The 17,195-nt window shown below is 44.8% G+C and overlaps 1 protein-coding gene across 6 annotated transcripts in view; it reads left to right on the forward strand.

Annotated features, from left to right (window-relative positions):
• Positions 1-812: 812 nt before the first annotated feature.
• The window catches only part of FAM161A (FAM161 centrosomal protein A), a 42,717-nt gene continuing 26,334 nt past the window's right edge, over positions 813-17,195 (forward strand). For 2 of the 6 annotated variants that reach the window (XR_009209981.1, XM_058428586.1), the window contains exons 1-4: positions 814-1,023; positions 1,496-2,284; positions 13,768-14,006; positions 15,548-16,708. Coding sequence is in view for 5 of the 6 variants with exons in the window: in XM_058428586.1 (XP_058284569.1) it covers positions 2,102-2,284; positions 13,768-14,006; positions 15,548-16,708 (1,583 nt within the window). In the remaining variant the exon portion in view is untranslated. Of the gene's footprint in view, positions 1,024-1,495; positions 2,285-13,767; positions 14,007-15,547; positions 16,709-17,195 lie in introns of all 6 variants that reach the window. The other 4 variants (XM_058428584.1, XM_032177370.2, XM_058428587.1 and 1 more) reach the window with 4 other exon arrangements.

Raw genomic sequence — 17,195 nt, forward strand, 5'->3', positions numbered from 1 at the left:
AACAATTTATGTCAAAAACAAAGATAATTTCTTAAAACTCTTCACTTCCTCTTATGTTCCTTGCATTTACTGTATCTGTATGGTGGAAATATTATATAATGGTGTGCTACTAGACATCTTTTCTCAAATTCGTATTAAGTGATGTCACGTTGGTGGCTTGAAATTGGCCATGATGGGAGTATTGACATCATGGAAATCAGCAAATGCTAAAAATTGGACATTTAAACTTAAGAAACTGATGTGGAAAATATTAATGCAGAGTAAACTTAAAAGTTTGTGTTATCTGTAGCCTTTACATTGTGACCTGCAGAAAAAATTAAGAAAAATTATTCTGGTGTTAGAAAATTATAATCTATTTCAGCAAAGAAGTTGCTCATAACATTGACAAGTGAAATTCTGACATAAATCTTGGATATGTCACTCTCATCTTAATCATAAATAAAAACAAAAATATTAACCAACAATCATGTTGGAACTAGGTTGTTAATCAATTGCAACCATAAGTTGGCCACAAATATAGGACTACAGCATAAACCAACGAAAGCATTCCGAGAGAAGCAATTGTCTATGAGGAATTTACAGCAAAGAGAATCGTATATTTCATTATTTATAATTCATGTGCTGTAATTCCTTATCAATACTTTTGTTGTTGGTGGTGGTGGTGGTGGTGAGACGGAGTCTTGCTTTATTGCCCAGGCTGGAGTGCAGTGGCGCCATCCCGGCTCACTGCAACCTCCGCCTCCCGGGAGGGCGCCTGTAATCCCAGCTACTCCGGAGGCTGAAGCAGTCTTGTAGCCACAAAACTGGCTGCTGTGTCTGACGGGAAATTGCTCCCCTGGACACTTGGCCACACCTGGCAGTCCATATCTCATGGTTCTGGCTCTGGCTTCTGCTTAGAACCCAGTCAGCATCTGTTCCAGCATGGGAAGCAACTGTTCAGCCAAAACAAAGAGCAGCCTGAAGAAAGTGGGGACGTGGGAGACTTTGCAGGTGCTCACACCCAGAAAGGAGAACAAAGGTTTGGTAAGGGCTCAGACCTTAGAGATGGGTTCTCGACGATGTGCAACGCATAACGAGGAAAATACTGACCGGAGGAGGCTGGTCGTAGGGCTGGGGAGCGGGAGGAGGGCAAAGGATAGAGAGGGGGTAGATAGGGAGGGAGTAGATAGGGAGCGGCAGCCTCGGCCTCAGTAAGCAGGGGCTTAGGGAGCAGATGCCTGAGACTGCACCACGTCCGCTATTTTGAGGTTTGGCTTCTCTTACTGCCACGTGGTGCAGAGGGAAGGCGCCATTTGATGCGTCCAAATCCCGAGTGGGAAAAGAAGATACGGATGAGGGAGACAGATGTGTCTGTGGTGACTGGGCACTTGTGCCGTTCAATCCTGTCACTCTCAAGCTGATGAACCCAAAGCAAACGCTAGGTTTACACTACCTGCACTATCACTCATTAGTGGGAGGGTCAGGCGCCACCCAACTCTGGGCTTTTATTGGTCAGGCCAAGAAAAACGCGAGAGGGACAACTGGGAGCCTCCTTCTGATTGGTGGATTCCTGCAAGACCTCAAGTCAATCAGAGTAGAATGTACCTCCCTCCTTCCCACTCTGGCCCCCGCGGGAGACATGTTAGGTAGCGGGACGCCAACCTTGCCACTCTTCTGAGACCGCCACCCAGTAACACTTCCTGCTTTCCTCCGCCGCCGCCGTCTCCTCCATCAACCGTCTCCTTCTAACATGGTATTGCAGTTAATAAAAAAGCGCTCTTTTCTTCACAAAAGCAGTTGTTTCATTGTATAATGTGAGAAGTCTGCGTTCAGGCGGTTAGACGCAAAGGAGTGGCATAAGTGCCCTGTTCAGCCTGCCAACCTTCGGAACCAGCAAACAGACTCGGTACTGACTGCCACGATCCAGTAAGCACCCGACTCGGGTGTCTGGCAGCCTGAGTGGATTTTGCGTGACTTTTGGTCCCTGGCGGCTCCTGTAGCGTCCCCAGTTACGGCGCCCATAGCAACCGGCTCCCTAGCTAGGAGCCCCCGGTTTGCCAGGGGCCGCACCGGCTTTCCCGCCCCGGGCCAACGCAGGCGCTCAGGCCTCGGAGGCGGGGCGATGGCCGCCTCCCACCGAGCGGCGAAGCTGGTGGCCTCCAGTCTCCAGACCCCGGTAAATCCCATCACTGGAGCGCGGGTCGCCCAGTATGAACGCGAAGATCCCTCACAGGCCCTGGCGGCAGCGGAGGCGATCTTGGAGGACGAAGAGGAGGAGAAAGTGGCGCAGCCCGCTGAGGCATCGGTAATACTGGGGCGGGACGTGGGCTGGGACCTCGCATGGGCTGGGTGCAGGCCGAAGGCTGTCCGGTTCCCCGCCCAGCTGAGGGCAGGCTGGTAAACGCGGGTCCCTGTGCACATACTTCCTACTTGGTGGTCCTGGCCCAGCCCCTTCTCTACGCTCACGAAAAATACTCTAAATCGAGGCGTTGACAAGTGTTTTAATTTTCACCGGAGTCTGTTGTAAAAGTTTCCTAGACAACACTTATGTTAGTCTATTTCTGGCAAGTGCAAAGTATAGAATTTTACTCTCTACTCTCCAGCATCTCGGGAATGGATATATATACATAGATAGATATACTTCTATCTATGTATATATATCTATATCTATCTATCTATATATATATAGTAATTTGAGGAAAACTGTTCTCTCAGGTGTGTTTCGTTATTACCTTAAGATCTTGGTTATAAGTGGATCTCAACATAGTGCTCTAAAGATGCGTATTTAAAACCATCACGTGTTCACTGGCTAAATCAGACACGGATAGATAAGCAAATCACTGAGGTTTCAGTGTTTCCTAAACAGCTCTTTAGGGTACAGCGAGACAGCCTTTTCACTGATCAGTTTTCATTGTTAAATCTGTTGTGGACACCAGTCCAGCAGGTAGAGGGCAGGGTCTACCATCTGCTCTATTCACTTAAAAGATGGGAATCTTGGCCGGGCGCGGTGGCTAGTGCCTGTAATCCCAGCACTTTGGGAGGCCGAGGCGGGCGGATTACGAGGTCAGGAGTTTGAGACCAGCCTGACCAACATGGTGAAACCCCATCTCTACTAAAAATACAAAATTTATCCGGGCGTGGTGGTGCGCACCTGTAATCCCAGTTACTCGGAAGGCTGAGGCAGGAGAATCGCTTGAACTTGGGAGGCGAGGGTTGCAGTGAGCTGAGATCTCAGACCCAGTCTCAAAAAAAAAAAAAAAAAAAAAAAGATGGGAATCTTGAATTTAAACTAGCAATCTGCAGATAGAAAAAGTTTCCTACTACCATGTGTCCAAAGCTTCTCAGACACAAAACTTATGATTGAGGACTAACTGAAATAACTGGATATTTTGGAATTCTAATCTCTTTAACCTACAGTAAAATTGTTAATGAGAACATCTTTAGCAACACCTTTTGTGACCAATCTTTCACCAACAGACAAACAACTTGAAGTTATCCAGAGTAAGGCAGACTGAGACCCTGAACGTGAACCAGGATCAGAGTGCTAGGACCGATTTTGTTCATGATGAAGCTACCCCTCAACACAATTTTCAGTAGGCAACAAGGCAACGGGATGGAGAAAAAGGATTGAAGAGTTCTGTATTAGGATCCATTCCCTGCCACTTCGTAGGTGGTGTTAGGACATAATTTCCTTAAATCTCAGTTTCCTTATCTGTAAAATAACTATAATAATTGTCTTTTTCCCGTCTCAGCTCTATGAGAACCAAATGAAAGAATGTGTGTCTCCTATAAAGAGCAATCTATATAAACGAGTTGCCAGTGGGAGTGTCATTTGTGTGCCTTCCCAAAGATTAAACTCAACTTTGGCTTGCTGTGGTAAAGGAGTCAGTCACTTCTAAGTTGCAGATAGGCTTCCACAGTGTCCCGTTAAACTGCAAATTTGTATTAGAAACTGTTATTACCTTAGGAGGGATCAGTTTATACAATAATCTAGTATGGAAAGGACAGGATCCTACCAAAAAACAAAAGGAAGCCAAGTCTTAAGAGTTTGATACTGTTCTGAGACCACCACACATGAGGGATCCAAAAGTAAAGCTGGGTAAGCTGCCACAGTGGGCCTGATAGCCAGGGGGCACAGGGCTGGGGGAAGAGGCATTAAAAAGGCAGGAAGAGTGCAGGAAATAGGCTCTGCTTTCTTCACTGGTCGGCTTGGGTCTCCATCTTGATTTTTAAAGGTTAATTTGCCTTAACCTTATTATCTATAAAATGTAGTAAAGTCAGATATTATACCTAACCCACAAGATTGATTTGAGAACCACCCATCACAATAGGCCTCTTTCAGCTCTTTGGTTTTGCCAAAGCCAGACCACTCATCCCACCCCACACTAGCCCCCCAACCCCCCAACCCCTGCACCATCCCTATTCACCCTCGCAGCTCTGGCATACACACACAGCCCCCTTGCAGTGCCCATATTGGGCACTGATGCCTGTTCCTTGAATCTAGCCTTAGTCAGAGATGTTGGTCCACATATCCTGTTATATGACTGATGATGACACAGGTAATGCAATATTCTGTAATTCGCAATTAAAATCTCACTCCTCCCAGCACTTTGGGAGGCTGAGGCGGGTAGATCACTTGAGGTCAGGAGTTTGAGGCCAGCCTGGCCAACATGGCAAAACCCGGTCTCTACTAAAAATACAAAAAGTAGCCGGACGTGGTGGCACGCACCTGTAATCCCAGCTACTAGGGGGTGCTGAGGCAGAATTGCCTGAACCTGGGAGGTGGAGGTTGCAGTGAGCTGAGATGCAAAAACTGCACTCCAGCCTGGGCAACAGAGTGAGACTACGTCTCAAAAAAATAAAAAATAAAAATAAAAAATAAAATCTCACTCCTAATGGGGCAACCTTATCTTTTCAACAAATATTGAACATTTATTAAGTGCTAGTCATTAACTATTCAGTGTGTAGCTCACATCCTCACAGAATTTTTAGTCTGGTGAGGGAAATTGACAATTAAAAATGAACAGGGCCAGGCACAGTGGCTCATGTCTGTAATCCCAGCACTTTGGGAGGCCGAGGTGGGTGGATCACCTGAGGCTGGGAGTTCAAGACCAGCGTGACCAACATGGAGAAACCCCATCTCTACTAAAAATACAAAATTAGCCGGGCGTGGTGGAACATGCCTGTAATCTCAGCTACTCAGGGGGCTGAGGCAGGAGAATAGCTTGAACCCGAGAGGTGGAGGTTGCAGTGAGCCGAGATCATGCCATTGCATTCCAGCCTGGACAACAACAGCGAAACTCCATCTCAAAAAACAAAAAACGAACAGACACATAACTGTAAGATGGGAAATGTTGGGAATGAAATGAACAGCCTAGAATGATTAAAAATAAATAGGAGAGAACCTATTTTTTTTCTTCTGACTCTACTTTTTATTTATTATTATATTTTGAGACAGAGTTTCACTCTCTTGTCCAGGCTGGAATGCATTGGTACAGTCACAGGTCACTGCAGTCTCAACCTCCCAGGATCAATCAATCTCCTCACCTCAGCCTCCCAAGTAGCTGGAACTAAAGGTGCATGCCACCGTGCCCAGCTAATTTTTATATTTTTTGTAGAGACAGAGTTTCACCATGTTCCCCAGGCTGGTCTCGAACTCCTGGGCTCAAGTGATCCACCTGCCTTGGCCTCCCAAAAGTGCTGGGGTTATAGGCATGAGCCACTGTGCCTGGCTCCACTGTTGATATACATACACACACACACACACACACACACACACACATATTTTTTTGAGATGGAGTTTTGCTCTTGTTGCCCAGGCTGGAGTGCAGTGGCATGATCTTGGCTCACTACAACCTCCACCTCCCAGGTTCAAGCGATTCTCCTGCCTCAGCCTCCCAAGTAGCTGGGATTACAGGTGTGCGCCACCACGCCCGGCTAATTTTGTATTTTTAATAGAGACAGGGTTTTTCCATGTTGGTAAGGCTGGTCTCCAACTCCCGACCTCAGGTGATCCTCCCGCCTCAGCCTCCCAAAGTGCTGGGATTACAGGCATTAGCTACCGTGCCTGGCCTATATTTTTAAATTTACCTGTTATTTTAGATACAGAGGTGCATGTGCAGGTTTGTTACATGGGTATATTGCATCCAGGTAGTGAGCATGGTACCCAATAGATAGTTTTTCAACCTACACCGCCCTCCCTCCCTCCCTCCCCACCTGGTGGTATCCCGCACTGTCTGTGGTTTCCATGTTTATGTTCATGTGTACTCATTGTTTTACCTGCCACTTATGAGAACATGTGATATTTGGTTTTCTGTTCCTGTGTTAATTTGTTTAAGATTATGTCCTACAGCTCCATCCATGTGGCTGTGAAGGACATGATTTCATTCTCTCTCTTTTTTTTTTTTTTTTTTTTGTGTGATGTAGTCTTGCGCTGTCGCCAGGCTAGAGTACACTGGCACAATCTCGGCTAAATGAGACCTGTGCCTCCTGGGTTCAAGTGATTCTCCTGCCTCAGCCTCCTGAGTAGCTGGGACTACAGGTGCACACCACCACACCTAGCTAATTTTTGTATTTTTATTTTTTTAATTTTTATTTATTTATTTATTTTATTTTATTTTTTTGAGACGGAGTCTCGCTGTTTTGCCCAGGCTGGAGTGCAGTGGCGCTATCTCTGCTCACTGCAAGCTCCGCCTCCTAGGCTCACACCATTCTCCTGCCTCAGCCTCCCGAGTAGCTGGGACTACAGGCGCTTGCCACCACGCCCACCTAATTTTTTGTATTTTTCGTAGAGACGGAGTTTCACCGTGTTAGCCAGGATGGTCTCGATCTCCTGACCTCGTGATCTGCCCGCCTCGGCCTCCCAAAGTGCTGGGATTACAGGCGTGAGCCACCACGCCCGGCCTTAATTTTTGTATTTTTAGTAGAGACAGGGTTTTACCATGTTGGCCAGGATGATATTGAACTCCTGACCTCAAGTGATTCGCCAGCCTTGACCTGCCAAAGTGCTGTGATTACAGGCTTGAGCCACCACGCCTGGCCTAATTTTTTTATTTTTATTTTTATTTTGTAAAATAAAGGTCTCACTGTGTTGCCCAGGGTGGTCTCAAACTCCTGGGCTCAAGCAATTCGCCCTCCTCGGCCTCCCAAAGTGCTCGGGTTAGAAGTATATGCCACCATGCTGGGTGACATTCTTCTCTTAAAATATCAAATGTTACATATGACGCTTAGGCCGTTTTAACAACTCTCCCCCAAAAGAAAATATGAATACCTACTCCCTCCCTAATGGTAGCCACTGTTTCAAAATTGATATGTATTCTATTCTCTGGCCGTTTTCTATCTCCTCCATATATTTTAATATACAGTACATACTATAAAAGCCAGAGAGAGGGAGATAGTTCTGCAACTTGCTTTTTTTTCTTATTTATTGGGAGTTTAGCCATGTTAGTACATGTAGATCTCTCTCATTCTTTACAAATTCAGTGAAAAAATTTTTTTCAAAAATTACAGATTGCAGATGAAACTATATAGGCTGCAGCACAAATAATTCTTCATGGGTGCTGATTACTAATAAAGCAACAGGTGCTGGAAGGATTCATTATCTAAATGGGTCAAGCCAATCTAGGGAAGATTATCCTGTAATCTGGTGGCTGCATTTACAACATTCCACAAAAAGCCGATTAAAGGGAGAGGATGCTATTTTAGGCTCTTGGAAAAATAATGTCTATGGCCTAGGTTATTTTGTATACTAAATATTTTCTCAGTGGAGACAATTAAAGATTAAATTAGAATTGGAGGTCATTTACTAGCCATTCATCTGTTTTAGGTTAAACACTGTAAGATCAGTTTATCTGAAAAGTTCCAGCTAGTGTTAACAGTATTAAGCTGAAAACAGAATGGATCCAGTGCAAAATCAGTACATAAGTATAATTTATCAGACCTGCTGCATCTTTCATAAGCTACTCATTCTTCTATATGGTTTTCAAACGGTTCTTCTAGGTCCAAATAAATTTGATCCGTCTTGTGTAAATGACTGCTATAAGACATGATTTTTAAGAGATATTCTAAAAGAATGAATGACAGCGCATAGATTCTTTTGCTTAAAAACAGTTCTTTGGAATACCCTCCCTGTTTTAATTATAGGTTTTGGAACATAGGCCTTTTTCTTAATACTTGGTGGAATATAGCTCTTTAGAGCAGCCAGCATTTCTTTGCATGGTTCATTCTTTTGGGAGGGAGTAACTGCCCTCTTCCCAAGGTGGAATTTTTTTTTCTGTACATTCATTCATTCATTCAGCAAATATTCCTTGAACATCTGCCATTAGCCAGGTACTTTTCTAGACACTGGGGACACAACATTGAACAAAGGAGACAAATCCTTGCCTTTGTTTTTGTTTTGTTTTGTTTTTTTGAGACAGGGTCACACTGTTACCCAGGCTGGAGTGCAGTGCCTCCTTCATAGCTCACTGCAGCCCCAACCTCCTGGGCTCAGGTGATCCTTAAGCCTCAGCCCCCCAACTAGCTGGGACTACAGGTGCATACTACCTCACCAAACTAATTTTTTGTAGAGATGAGGCCTTGACATGTCACCTAGGCTCGTCTGAAACTTCTGGGCTCAAGCAATCCACCTGACCCAGCCTCCCAAAGTGCTGGGATTACAGGCCTGAGCCATCACGCCTGGCAAATTCTTGCCTTTTTAATGTTTACTTTTTGGTAGGGGCAGGCATATAATACACAATCAAGTACAGATATGTAGGACGTCAATGGTGATGAGTACTTCTGGGAAAAATAAGACAGACAAGGGGGCTGACAGTGAGTCCTGGGAGGAGTTGTAATGGAGAGTCAGGGAAGACCTTATTGAGAAGATGACATTTACATAAAGACCTGAAGGAGTGAGCAAGTGGGTCATGTGGATATCTGGAGGAAAAGCATCCTAGGGAGAGGGAACAGCAAGTGCAAAGGCCTTGAAGTAATTCTGTGGATTTTTGTTTCTTTTTTTTTTTTTTTTTTTTTTGAGATGGAGCCTCACTCTGTCACCCAGGCTGGAGTGCAGTGGTGCGATCTTGGCTCACTGCAACCTCCGCCTCCTGGGTTCAAGCGATTCTCCTGCCTCAGACTCCCGAGTAGCTGGGATTATAGGCATTCACCACCACACCCGACTAAGTTTTGTGTTTTTAGTAGAGATGGGGTTTCACCATGTTGGCCAGATTGGTCTCGGATTCCTGACCTCAAGTGACCCAAAGTGCTGGGATTACAGGCATGAACCACTGCGCCTGGCCAATTCTGTTGATTTTTCAAGTGAAAACTGCATAGTGGATTCAGACAGTGCTACTAAAACGAACTGCTGCTGCCCAGATGAAGAACCATTGCTAGACTGACACAAGGAGACAGGAAGCAGACAGAGGGCTAACAGAAAGGAATAAGTCCCATCTTTCTTCTCTAGCCTTGTATCTCCCTCTAACTCCACTTTTAGCAGAGTCTGATGAGGAGCACTGGCAAAGCAGAAGTGTGGTTTGCAGAGTTCCAGCTCTGGCATTGCAAAGCAGTCAAAGAAGGGTGGCACTGGAGCTGAGAGACACTAGTTTAACACCTGGCACACCTACTTTATGTATCTTAAAGCTGATGTTCAAGAAGTTCATGCCCACATCACATTGCTAAGTGCAGAGCCCAGGCTTGTATGAGTATCCTGACATCACATCTGAAATCTTTCTCCTAAGTTGTCAGAACACTCCAAACTAAAAGTTGTTTAACTCCCACCCAACCCTTTCATCTTTGAAGGGTCATAAGGGGGCTGAAACCAGGTGACCAGTAATCAGGAGCCAGTGGTAGACAGGAGATGGAAACCCCTTCTTGCTTGCCCTAACCTCCCTTTCTAGGTTTACTTCCCAAAACTGCTTTATGGGTTTTCCTCTCCTTTTATCCGGCAGCCATGTGCACCTTGCCCTGTGCTATGCATAGCCTCCCCAACCCCAGCCTGTGCATTTGCTAATGCCATTTCCTTTGTCTAGGGTACTTTCCCCCCTCTTTCCCATAAACACTCTGTGATCCTATAGATTTCTCCATTCTTTTTTTTTTGAGACAGAGTCTTGCTTGGTCGCCAAGGCTGTAGTGCAATGGCTTGATCTCAGCTCACTGCAATCTCTGCCTCCCAGGTTCGTGCAATTCTCCTGCCTCTGCCCCCCGAGTAGCTGGGACTACAGGCACACACCACCATACCTGGCTAATTTTTGTATTTTTAGTAGAGAAGGGGTTTCACCATGTTGGCCAGGCTGGTCTTGAACTCCTGAGCCCAAGTGATCCACCCACCTCGGGCTCCCAGAGTGCTGGGATTACAGGCATGAGCTACCGCGCCCAGCCTTCTTTTTTCTTGATACAAGGTCTCACTCTGTCGCCCGGGCTCAAGTGCAGTGGCATGCCCACAGCTCACTGCAGCCTCAACCTCCTGGGCTCAAGTGATCCTCCCACCTCAGCCACCACATCCAGCTAATTTTTAAAAAAAAAATGTGTAGAGACGGTGTCTCGCTGTGTTGCCCAGGCGCTGGTCTGGAACTCTTGTCCTCAAGCAGTCCTCCCACTGCAGCCTCTCAAAGTGCTGGGATTACAAGCATGAGCTACCACACCTGGCCTCCATTCTTTATGACTCATCTCAAATATCACCTCCTCCAGGAAGTCATCCCCTATCTTCCAAACTCAAACCAAACAAAAGCTCCCTCCATTTCCTGTCTACCACTGGCTCCTGGTCACTGGTCACCTGCTTTCAGCCCCCTTTTGACCCTATAAAGGTGAAGCATTGGGTGAGAGTTAAATAACTTTTAGTTTGGAGTGTTCTTATGGTTTAGGAGAAAAATTACAGATGTGGTGTCGGAATACTCAATCAGAGGCTCCAAAGACCCTTATCAGTTGGTCTTTGTATCTCTCATGCCACTCTCTACCTCCTATTAGTCCTCCTTCCACTGCTTATTTAAATGTTGGTGTTCTCCAACATCTCCATTCTCAGGTCCTCTTCTCTCTGGTTGCCCACACTCCCTCCAGGCAGCCTCGTCCAAAACCAAGGCTGCACTGGCTACTTCTGTGTGGATTGGTGGCTCCTGCATCTGCTCTCCAGCCCAGTCTTCTCACCAGGTCTCCAGACATTTATCCACGTGTTTCCTGGTGATGGATGTTCTAGCACTATGCCTCGGATTTATTTATTCCTTTTTCACTGCCTCCCTGATCTGGCAAACTTTGTCCTCATCCAACCATGTGTCTCCAGTCTGGCTCACCTCTGTGAATTGTGCCTCTGTCTCTTAGTGTCTGACATTGTGACATACATCTGTCTCCCTGCTTAGCCGGAAGTAGCTTGTCGGCAGGAATCAGGTGTTTTGTCTCATTCTAAGTCAGCTGTCAATTATTGATATACAAGTCTTTTCCTAAGCTAGCTGGAAACTTCTCAAAGGTAGAGTTTTTGTTTGTTTGTTTGTTTTAAGTGAGACGGAGTCTTGCTTTGTCACCCAAGCTGGAGTGCTGTGGTACGATCTTGGCGGACTGCAACCTCCACCTCCTGGGTTCAGGTGACTCTCCCGCCTCAGCCTCCCGAGTAGCTAGGACTACAGGTACGTGTCACCATGCCTGGCTAATTTTTGTATTTTTAGTAGAGACGGGGTTTCACCATGTTGGCCAGGCTGGTCTCAAACTCCTGACCTCAAATGATCTGGCTGCCTCAGCCTCCCAAAGTGCTGGGATTATAGGTGTGAGCCACTGTGCCTGGCCTCAAAGGTAGAGTTTTAAAAATATCTGACGTACCTTTTAGCAGCTAGCTGATTGCAGTATGGCCCCCAAATATTTAATGAATGAGGAAATTCACAAAGTAGTCATCCTACACATAAGAAGTTTATGGTGAGAAGCACATAAAGAAACAGCAGAAGATATCAGAGAATTCTCTTAATTGAATTGTTTGACATACTTAAAGCAGTTCTCTGATTCATAGAGTTGTTGGTAGCAAATTTCTGCATATAAGTTCTATTAAGGACTGATTTTTGTTTTTGGAGACAGAGTCTCGCTCTGTCACCCAGGCTGGAGTGCAGTGGCCTGATCTCAGCTCACTGCAAGCTCCACCTCCCAGGTTCACGCCATTCTCCTGCCTCAGCCTCCCGAGTAGCTGGGAATACAGGTGCCCGCCACCACGCCTGGCTGATTTTTTGTATTTTTAGTAGAGATGGGATTTTACCATGTTAGCCAGGATGGTCTCAATCTCCTGATCTCCTGATCTGCCCGCCTCGGCCTCCCAAAGTGCTGGGATTACAGGTGTGAGCCACCCCGCCCGGCCCCTGAAGACTGATTTTTTAAAATTTGTTTTCTTTAAGTTACCCCAAGTAGTACAACATTGTCCTCTTGTACGCTGATTTTAGCCCATTTAAAAAAACACCATATCTTCTGAGAAGCCTCCAGTGGGAAACAAAAATGCCACATCTATAACTACTATTTATAATTGACTCTTCTGAATTTTTCTTTTGAGAGAAGCTAAACAGATTTATTTTCTAGAGTCTTATCAGATTGGATCTATAATTTTCTGTAGCAAATTTTTTCATTTTGCATCTGTTCCAGACAGTAGGCTAAATTTAAAACCGTGGTTGGCAGCCTTTTATGCATAGTATCATAAGTAATGTTTCTCAACTGAGAACATAATAAAAATTTTATATTTATGGAGAAAATGGGGTTTTATCTCTTTAGTTGCTTCAATTAAAAGAACTGAAAGGGTAGGGCACGGTGGCTCAAGCCCATAATCCCAGCACTTTGAGAGGCCAAGGCGAGTAGATCACCTGAGGTCAAGAGTTCGAGACCAGCCTGGCCAACATGGTGAAACCCCGTCTCTACTAAAATACAAAAATTAGCTGGGTGTGGTGGCGTGCGCCTGTAATCCCAGCTACTTGGGAGGTTGAGGCAGGAGAAGGCAGAGGTTGCAGTGAGCTGAGATCGTGCCACTGCACTCCAGCCTGGGTGACAGAGTGAGACTCCGTCTCGTAAAAAAAAAAGAAACAAAAACAAACAAAAAAACTGAAAGGTATGTAAAGGGAGTGAGGGAGAAAGGCCAGTTAGACCCTTCTAAACATGATCTGTATGTTGAATAATTACACCATTTTTTCTTCTTTGCTTTGTTGTCATCCTAAAGTCCCGGTCACCTATGGGAGCTACTGCTTTTGTGCCCACAGGAGCAGCTACCCCCTCCCATGTCCTCTTACTCCCTCCCAAAGTCTTGCCCCACTGTGAGGAGGGCTTCTCCCTGGCTCCTTGATAAGCCACTGAGAACTTTGTCCCTGCCCGCATTCCCTCTATTTCCCTGCCTTCTCTCCACTGGCAGTCCTTGGCGCCACAGTGCAGGAGCGCAGCCGGAGGGAGAGCATTGGGCTGCGGTTGCCTGGTTTACAGCAGGAAGAACTGTGTTCCCCTTCATCTCAGTTAAAACTTACAGCTCAGGAGGCTCCTTATAGAAATACTTTGTAAAGGGTTGTTGGGTTCTATCCTATTATACCTTTTGTTGGTTGATCTGGGAATTGAACCATCCTTTATCAAACGGATTAAATAACATTTATTTTCTGACCATTTGGTCTTGCTCCCTCTTGTTCTTAAAATATCACTGGGGAAAATGTACATAGCCCACAAATAACCTATAACTCATTCTATATGCATAGCCCATAATTCATGTATAACCTAACTAGGTAGACTCTTTAAGAAGCAGCATTTTGGATCAGTGTCAGCTTAATTTACCTTTCATCTCCAGTCACCATATAACAAGTGTTTTCTCCCCACCAGGCTGATTTGAACACCAGCTTTTCTGGGGTGGATGAACATGCACCGATAAGCTATGAGGACTTTGTGAACTTTCCCGATATTCACCACTCTAATGAGGAGTATTTCAAGAAAGTAGAAGAGTTGAAGGCTGCCCACATAGAAACTATGGCAAAATTAGAGAAAATGTACCAGGATAAATTACATTTAAAGGAAGTTCAGCCAGTGGTCATCAGGGAAGACTCTCTTAGTGACTCTTCCAGGTAAGCTTGTAACTCAATGTTATTTGTGGAGTATAAAATAAAATGTATCCTTAAAAGGATAGAACAAAGTTATTTCATAATATTCTCTCTTAAATAGCCCTTTGTACTCCCAGCGATATACACAGGTAGGATTTTATTCAAAATGTTTAATGGCTTATCAGCTTACTGGGTGACCTTTTGCTTGAGGGTCCTTTGGTGGCCATTTGGTCTTTTCTCTCTGACCCACCCATAGAACTGAGGGCATGTATCAAAATACTTAGTCTGGGCCATTTTAAATGGTAAATATAAAAGTTTAATTTTAAAAGCTCTTTATAATATGTGGATTAACATGAGCTCATTAAAGATCTAGTACAAAGAGTTCAGGACTAGGAGACATGAATCTGATTTATGTTTTCAAAATAGTCTGCAATTTCAAGACCCATTTCTGCTATGAACTCACCTGCTCTGAGACTTACACATCTAGTCAGTCAGCAATGCTTGCATGTCTCCTGTGTGCCAGACTATGCCTGGGCACTGAGGAGTCAAAAACAAGATGCCCTCAAGGAGCGTAGAGACTAGCTGAGAACCAAAAATTGCATTACAGCATGATGTAACAGAGTGTTACAGAGGAAGAAACAGTTGGTCATGCCAAGCTTTCGGAGGGATGCAGGCCAGAATTTTCCACTGAAGTGTCACATCTGAGTTCAGTCTTGGAGGAGGAATAAGTATTGGCCTTCTAGGCAGCAGAAAACATGTATGCAAAGGCAAGATGGCATGAGAAATCATATCGTGTGAGGAACTTCACAGGACTGGATATGAATGCAGAATGGAGACTGGGGTAGCCAGTGGTGAGGGGTAAGACTGAAAAGATAGGCGCTGGTCTCGAAGGGCTTGTAATCTAGGCTTGACTTCGTAGCAGTGAGGAATTATCAAAAAGTTTCAAGCAGGGGAATGACATGATCAGATCTATGCTTCAGAACAGTGACTCTGGAAAGTGTGGGGAGAATTTAATAGAGGTTAGACACAAGGAGCCTCTGCCATCTCAGGTTCCTTCTCTGTAAAATGAAGGAGTCAAAGTGGGTAATTTATGGGCATTGCCCAGCTCTATTCCAAATAAAAGTGATAATTCTTACAAGCCCTGTCCAGCTCCTCTCTTCTCATTATACCCTGATCTTAGAAAATATGTAACTCTTGGCTGGGCGCAGTGGCTCATGCCTGTAATCTCAGCACTTTGAGAGGCGGAGGCAGGCAGATCACGAGGTCAGGAAATTGAGACCATCCTGGGTAACATGGTGAAACCCCGTCTCTACTAAAAATACAGAAAATTAGCTGGGCATGGTGGCACATGCCTGTAGTCCCAGCTACTCGGGAGGCTGAGACAGGAGAATTGCTTGAACCTGGGAGGTGGAGGTTGCTGTGAGCCGAGATCATACGACTGCGCTCCAACCTGGGCAACAGAGTGAGACTCTGTCTCAGAAAAAAAAAAGAAAATATGTAACTCTTAATTTTTGTATTTGGTCACATACAACTGAAAGTATAACATAGTTATTCTTCTCATTTAGATCTGTATCAGAAAAGAACTCCTATCACCCTGTCTCATTAATGACATCATTTTCAGAGCCTGATTTAGGCCAGTCCTCCTCCTTGTATGTGTCCTCCTCTGAAGAGGAGTTACCCAACCTAGAAAAAGAGTATCCTAGGAAAAACATAATGATGACCTATGCTAAAGAGCTCATCAACAACATGTGGGCAGACTTTTGTGTTGAAGATTATATTTGCTTTAAAGATACTGGCTTCCACGCAGCTGAAAAAACAAGGAAGAAACGAAAAGAATGGGTGCCCACGATTACAGTACCGGAGCCTTTTCAAATGATGATAAGAGAACAGAAGAAAAAAGAAGAGTCCATGAAATCTAAACCAGATATCGAAATGGTACATAAACTGCTCAAAAAACAAGAAGAGGATCCAGAGTGTAAGAAGAAATTCCGAGCCAATCCAGTTCCTGCATCTGTCTTTCTCCCCCTTTACCATGATTTAGTCAAGCAAAAAGAAGAACAGAGAAGGTCTCTGAGGGAGAAAAACAAAGAAGCTCTTTTGGCCTCACAAAAGCCATTTAAATTTATAGCAAGGGAGGAACAGAAGCGAGCAGCCCGGGAAAAGCAGCTGAGAGACTTCCTTAAGTATAAAAAGAAAACAAATCGATTTAAAGCCAGACCCATTCCTCGATCTACTTATGGTTCAACTACCAATGACAAGTTAAAAGAAGAAGAGCTCTATCGAAACCTTAGGACACAGCTGAGAGCCCAGGAGCATTTACAGAACTCATCTCCTCTGCCTTGTAGGTCAGCTTGCGGACATAGGAACCCCAGGTGTCCTCAACAGGCTGTAAAGTTGAAGTGTAAACACAAGGTTAGGTGCCCAACTCCTGATTTTGAGGACCTTCCTGAGAGATATCAGAAACACCTCTCAGAACACAAGTCTCCAAAACTCTTAACGGTGTGTAAACCATTTGATCTTCATGCATCTCCACATGCATCTATTAAAAGAAAAAAAATTTTGGCAGACATCGAAGCAGATGAAGAAAATTTAAAAGAAACACGTTGGCCTTATTTGTCTCCAAGGCGTAAGTCACCAGTAAGATGTGCAGGTGTAAAGCCTGTGCCTTGTAACTGCAACCCTCCAGTGCCCACGGTATCTTCCAGAGGACGAGAACAAGCCATAAGGTAAGTAACTAGGACACAGTACTGACTGACTCATGGTTGCCAGATGAGTGTATGCAGCTCTGTGAAGTTTATGTTGGTAAATTTGAAAATACTTAGAAATTATTATTGTATCTATAAGATATTTTACTATATAATATATTTTGTCAGAGGGTATTCTAAGAAATGAATGTATTTTTCATTTATAAATTTTGGTGGATTAGAAAATATTAGTCTTAAGATTTCTAGTTTTACCTGGCCAGGCGCGGTGGCTTACACCTGTAATCCCAGTGCTTTGGGAGGCCAAGGCAGGTGGATCACAAGGTCAGGAGTTCAAGACCACCCTGGCCAAGATAGTGAAACCCCATCTCTACTAAAAATACAAAAAATTAGCTGGGCGTGGTGATGGGTGCCTGTAATCCCAGCTACTCAGGAGGCTGAGGCAGAAGAATTGCTTGAATCCAGGAGGCAGAGGTTGCAGTGAGCCGAGATCACGACATGGCACTCCAGC

Source organism: Hylobates moloch, unplaced genomic scaffold, assembly GCF_009828535.3.
Source record: "Hylobates moloch isolate HMO894 unplaced genomic scaffold, HMol_V3 SCAFFOLD_15, whole genome shotgun sequence".
Lineage (NCBI taxonomy): Eukaryota > Metazoa > Chordata > Mammalia > Primates > Hylobatidae > Hylobates > Hylobates moloch.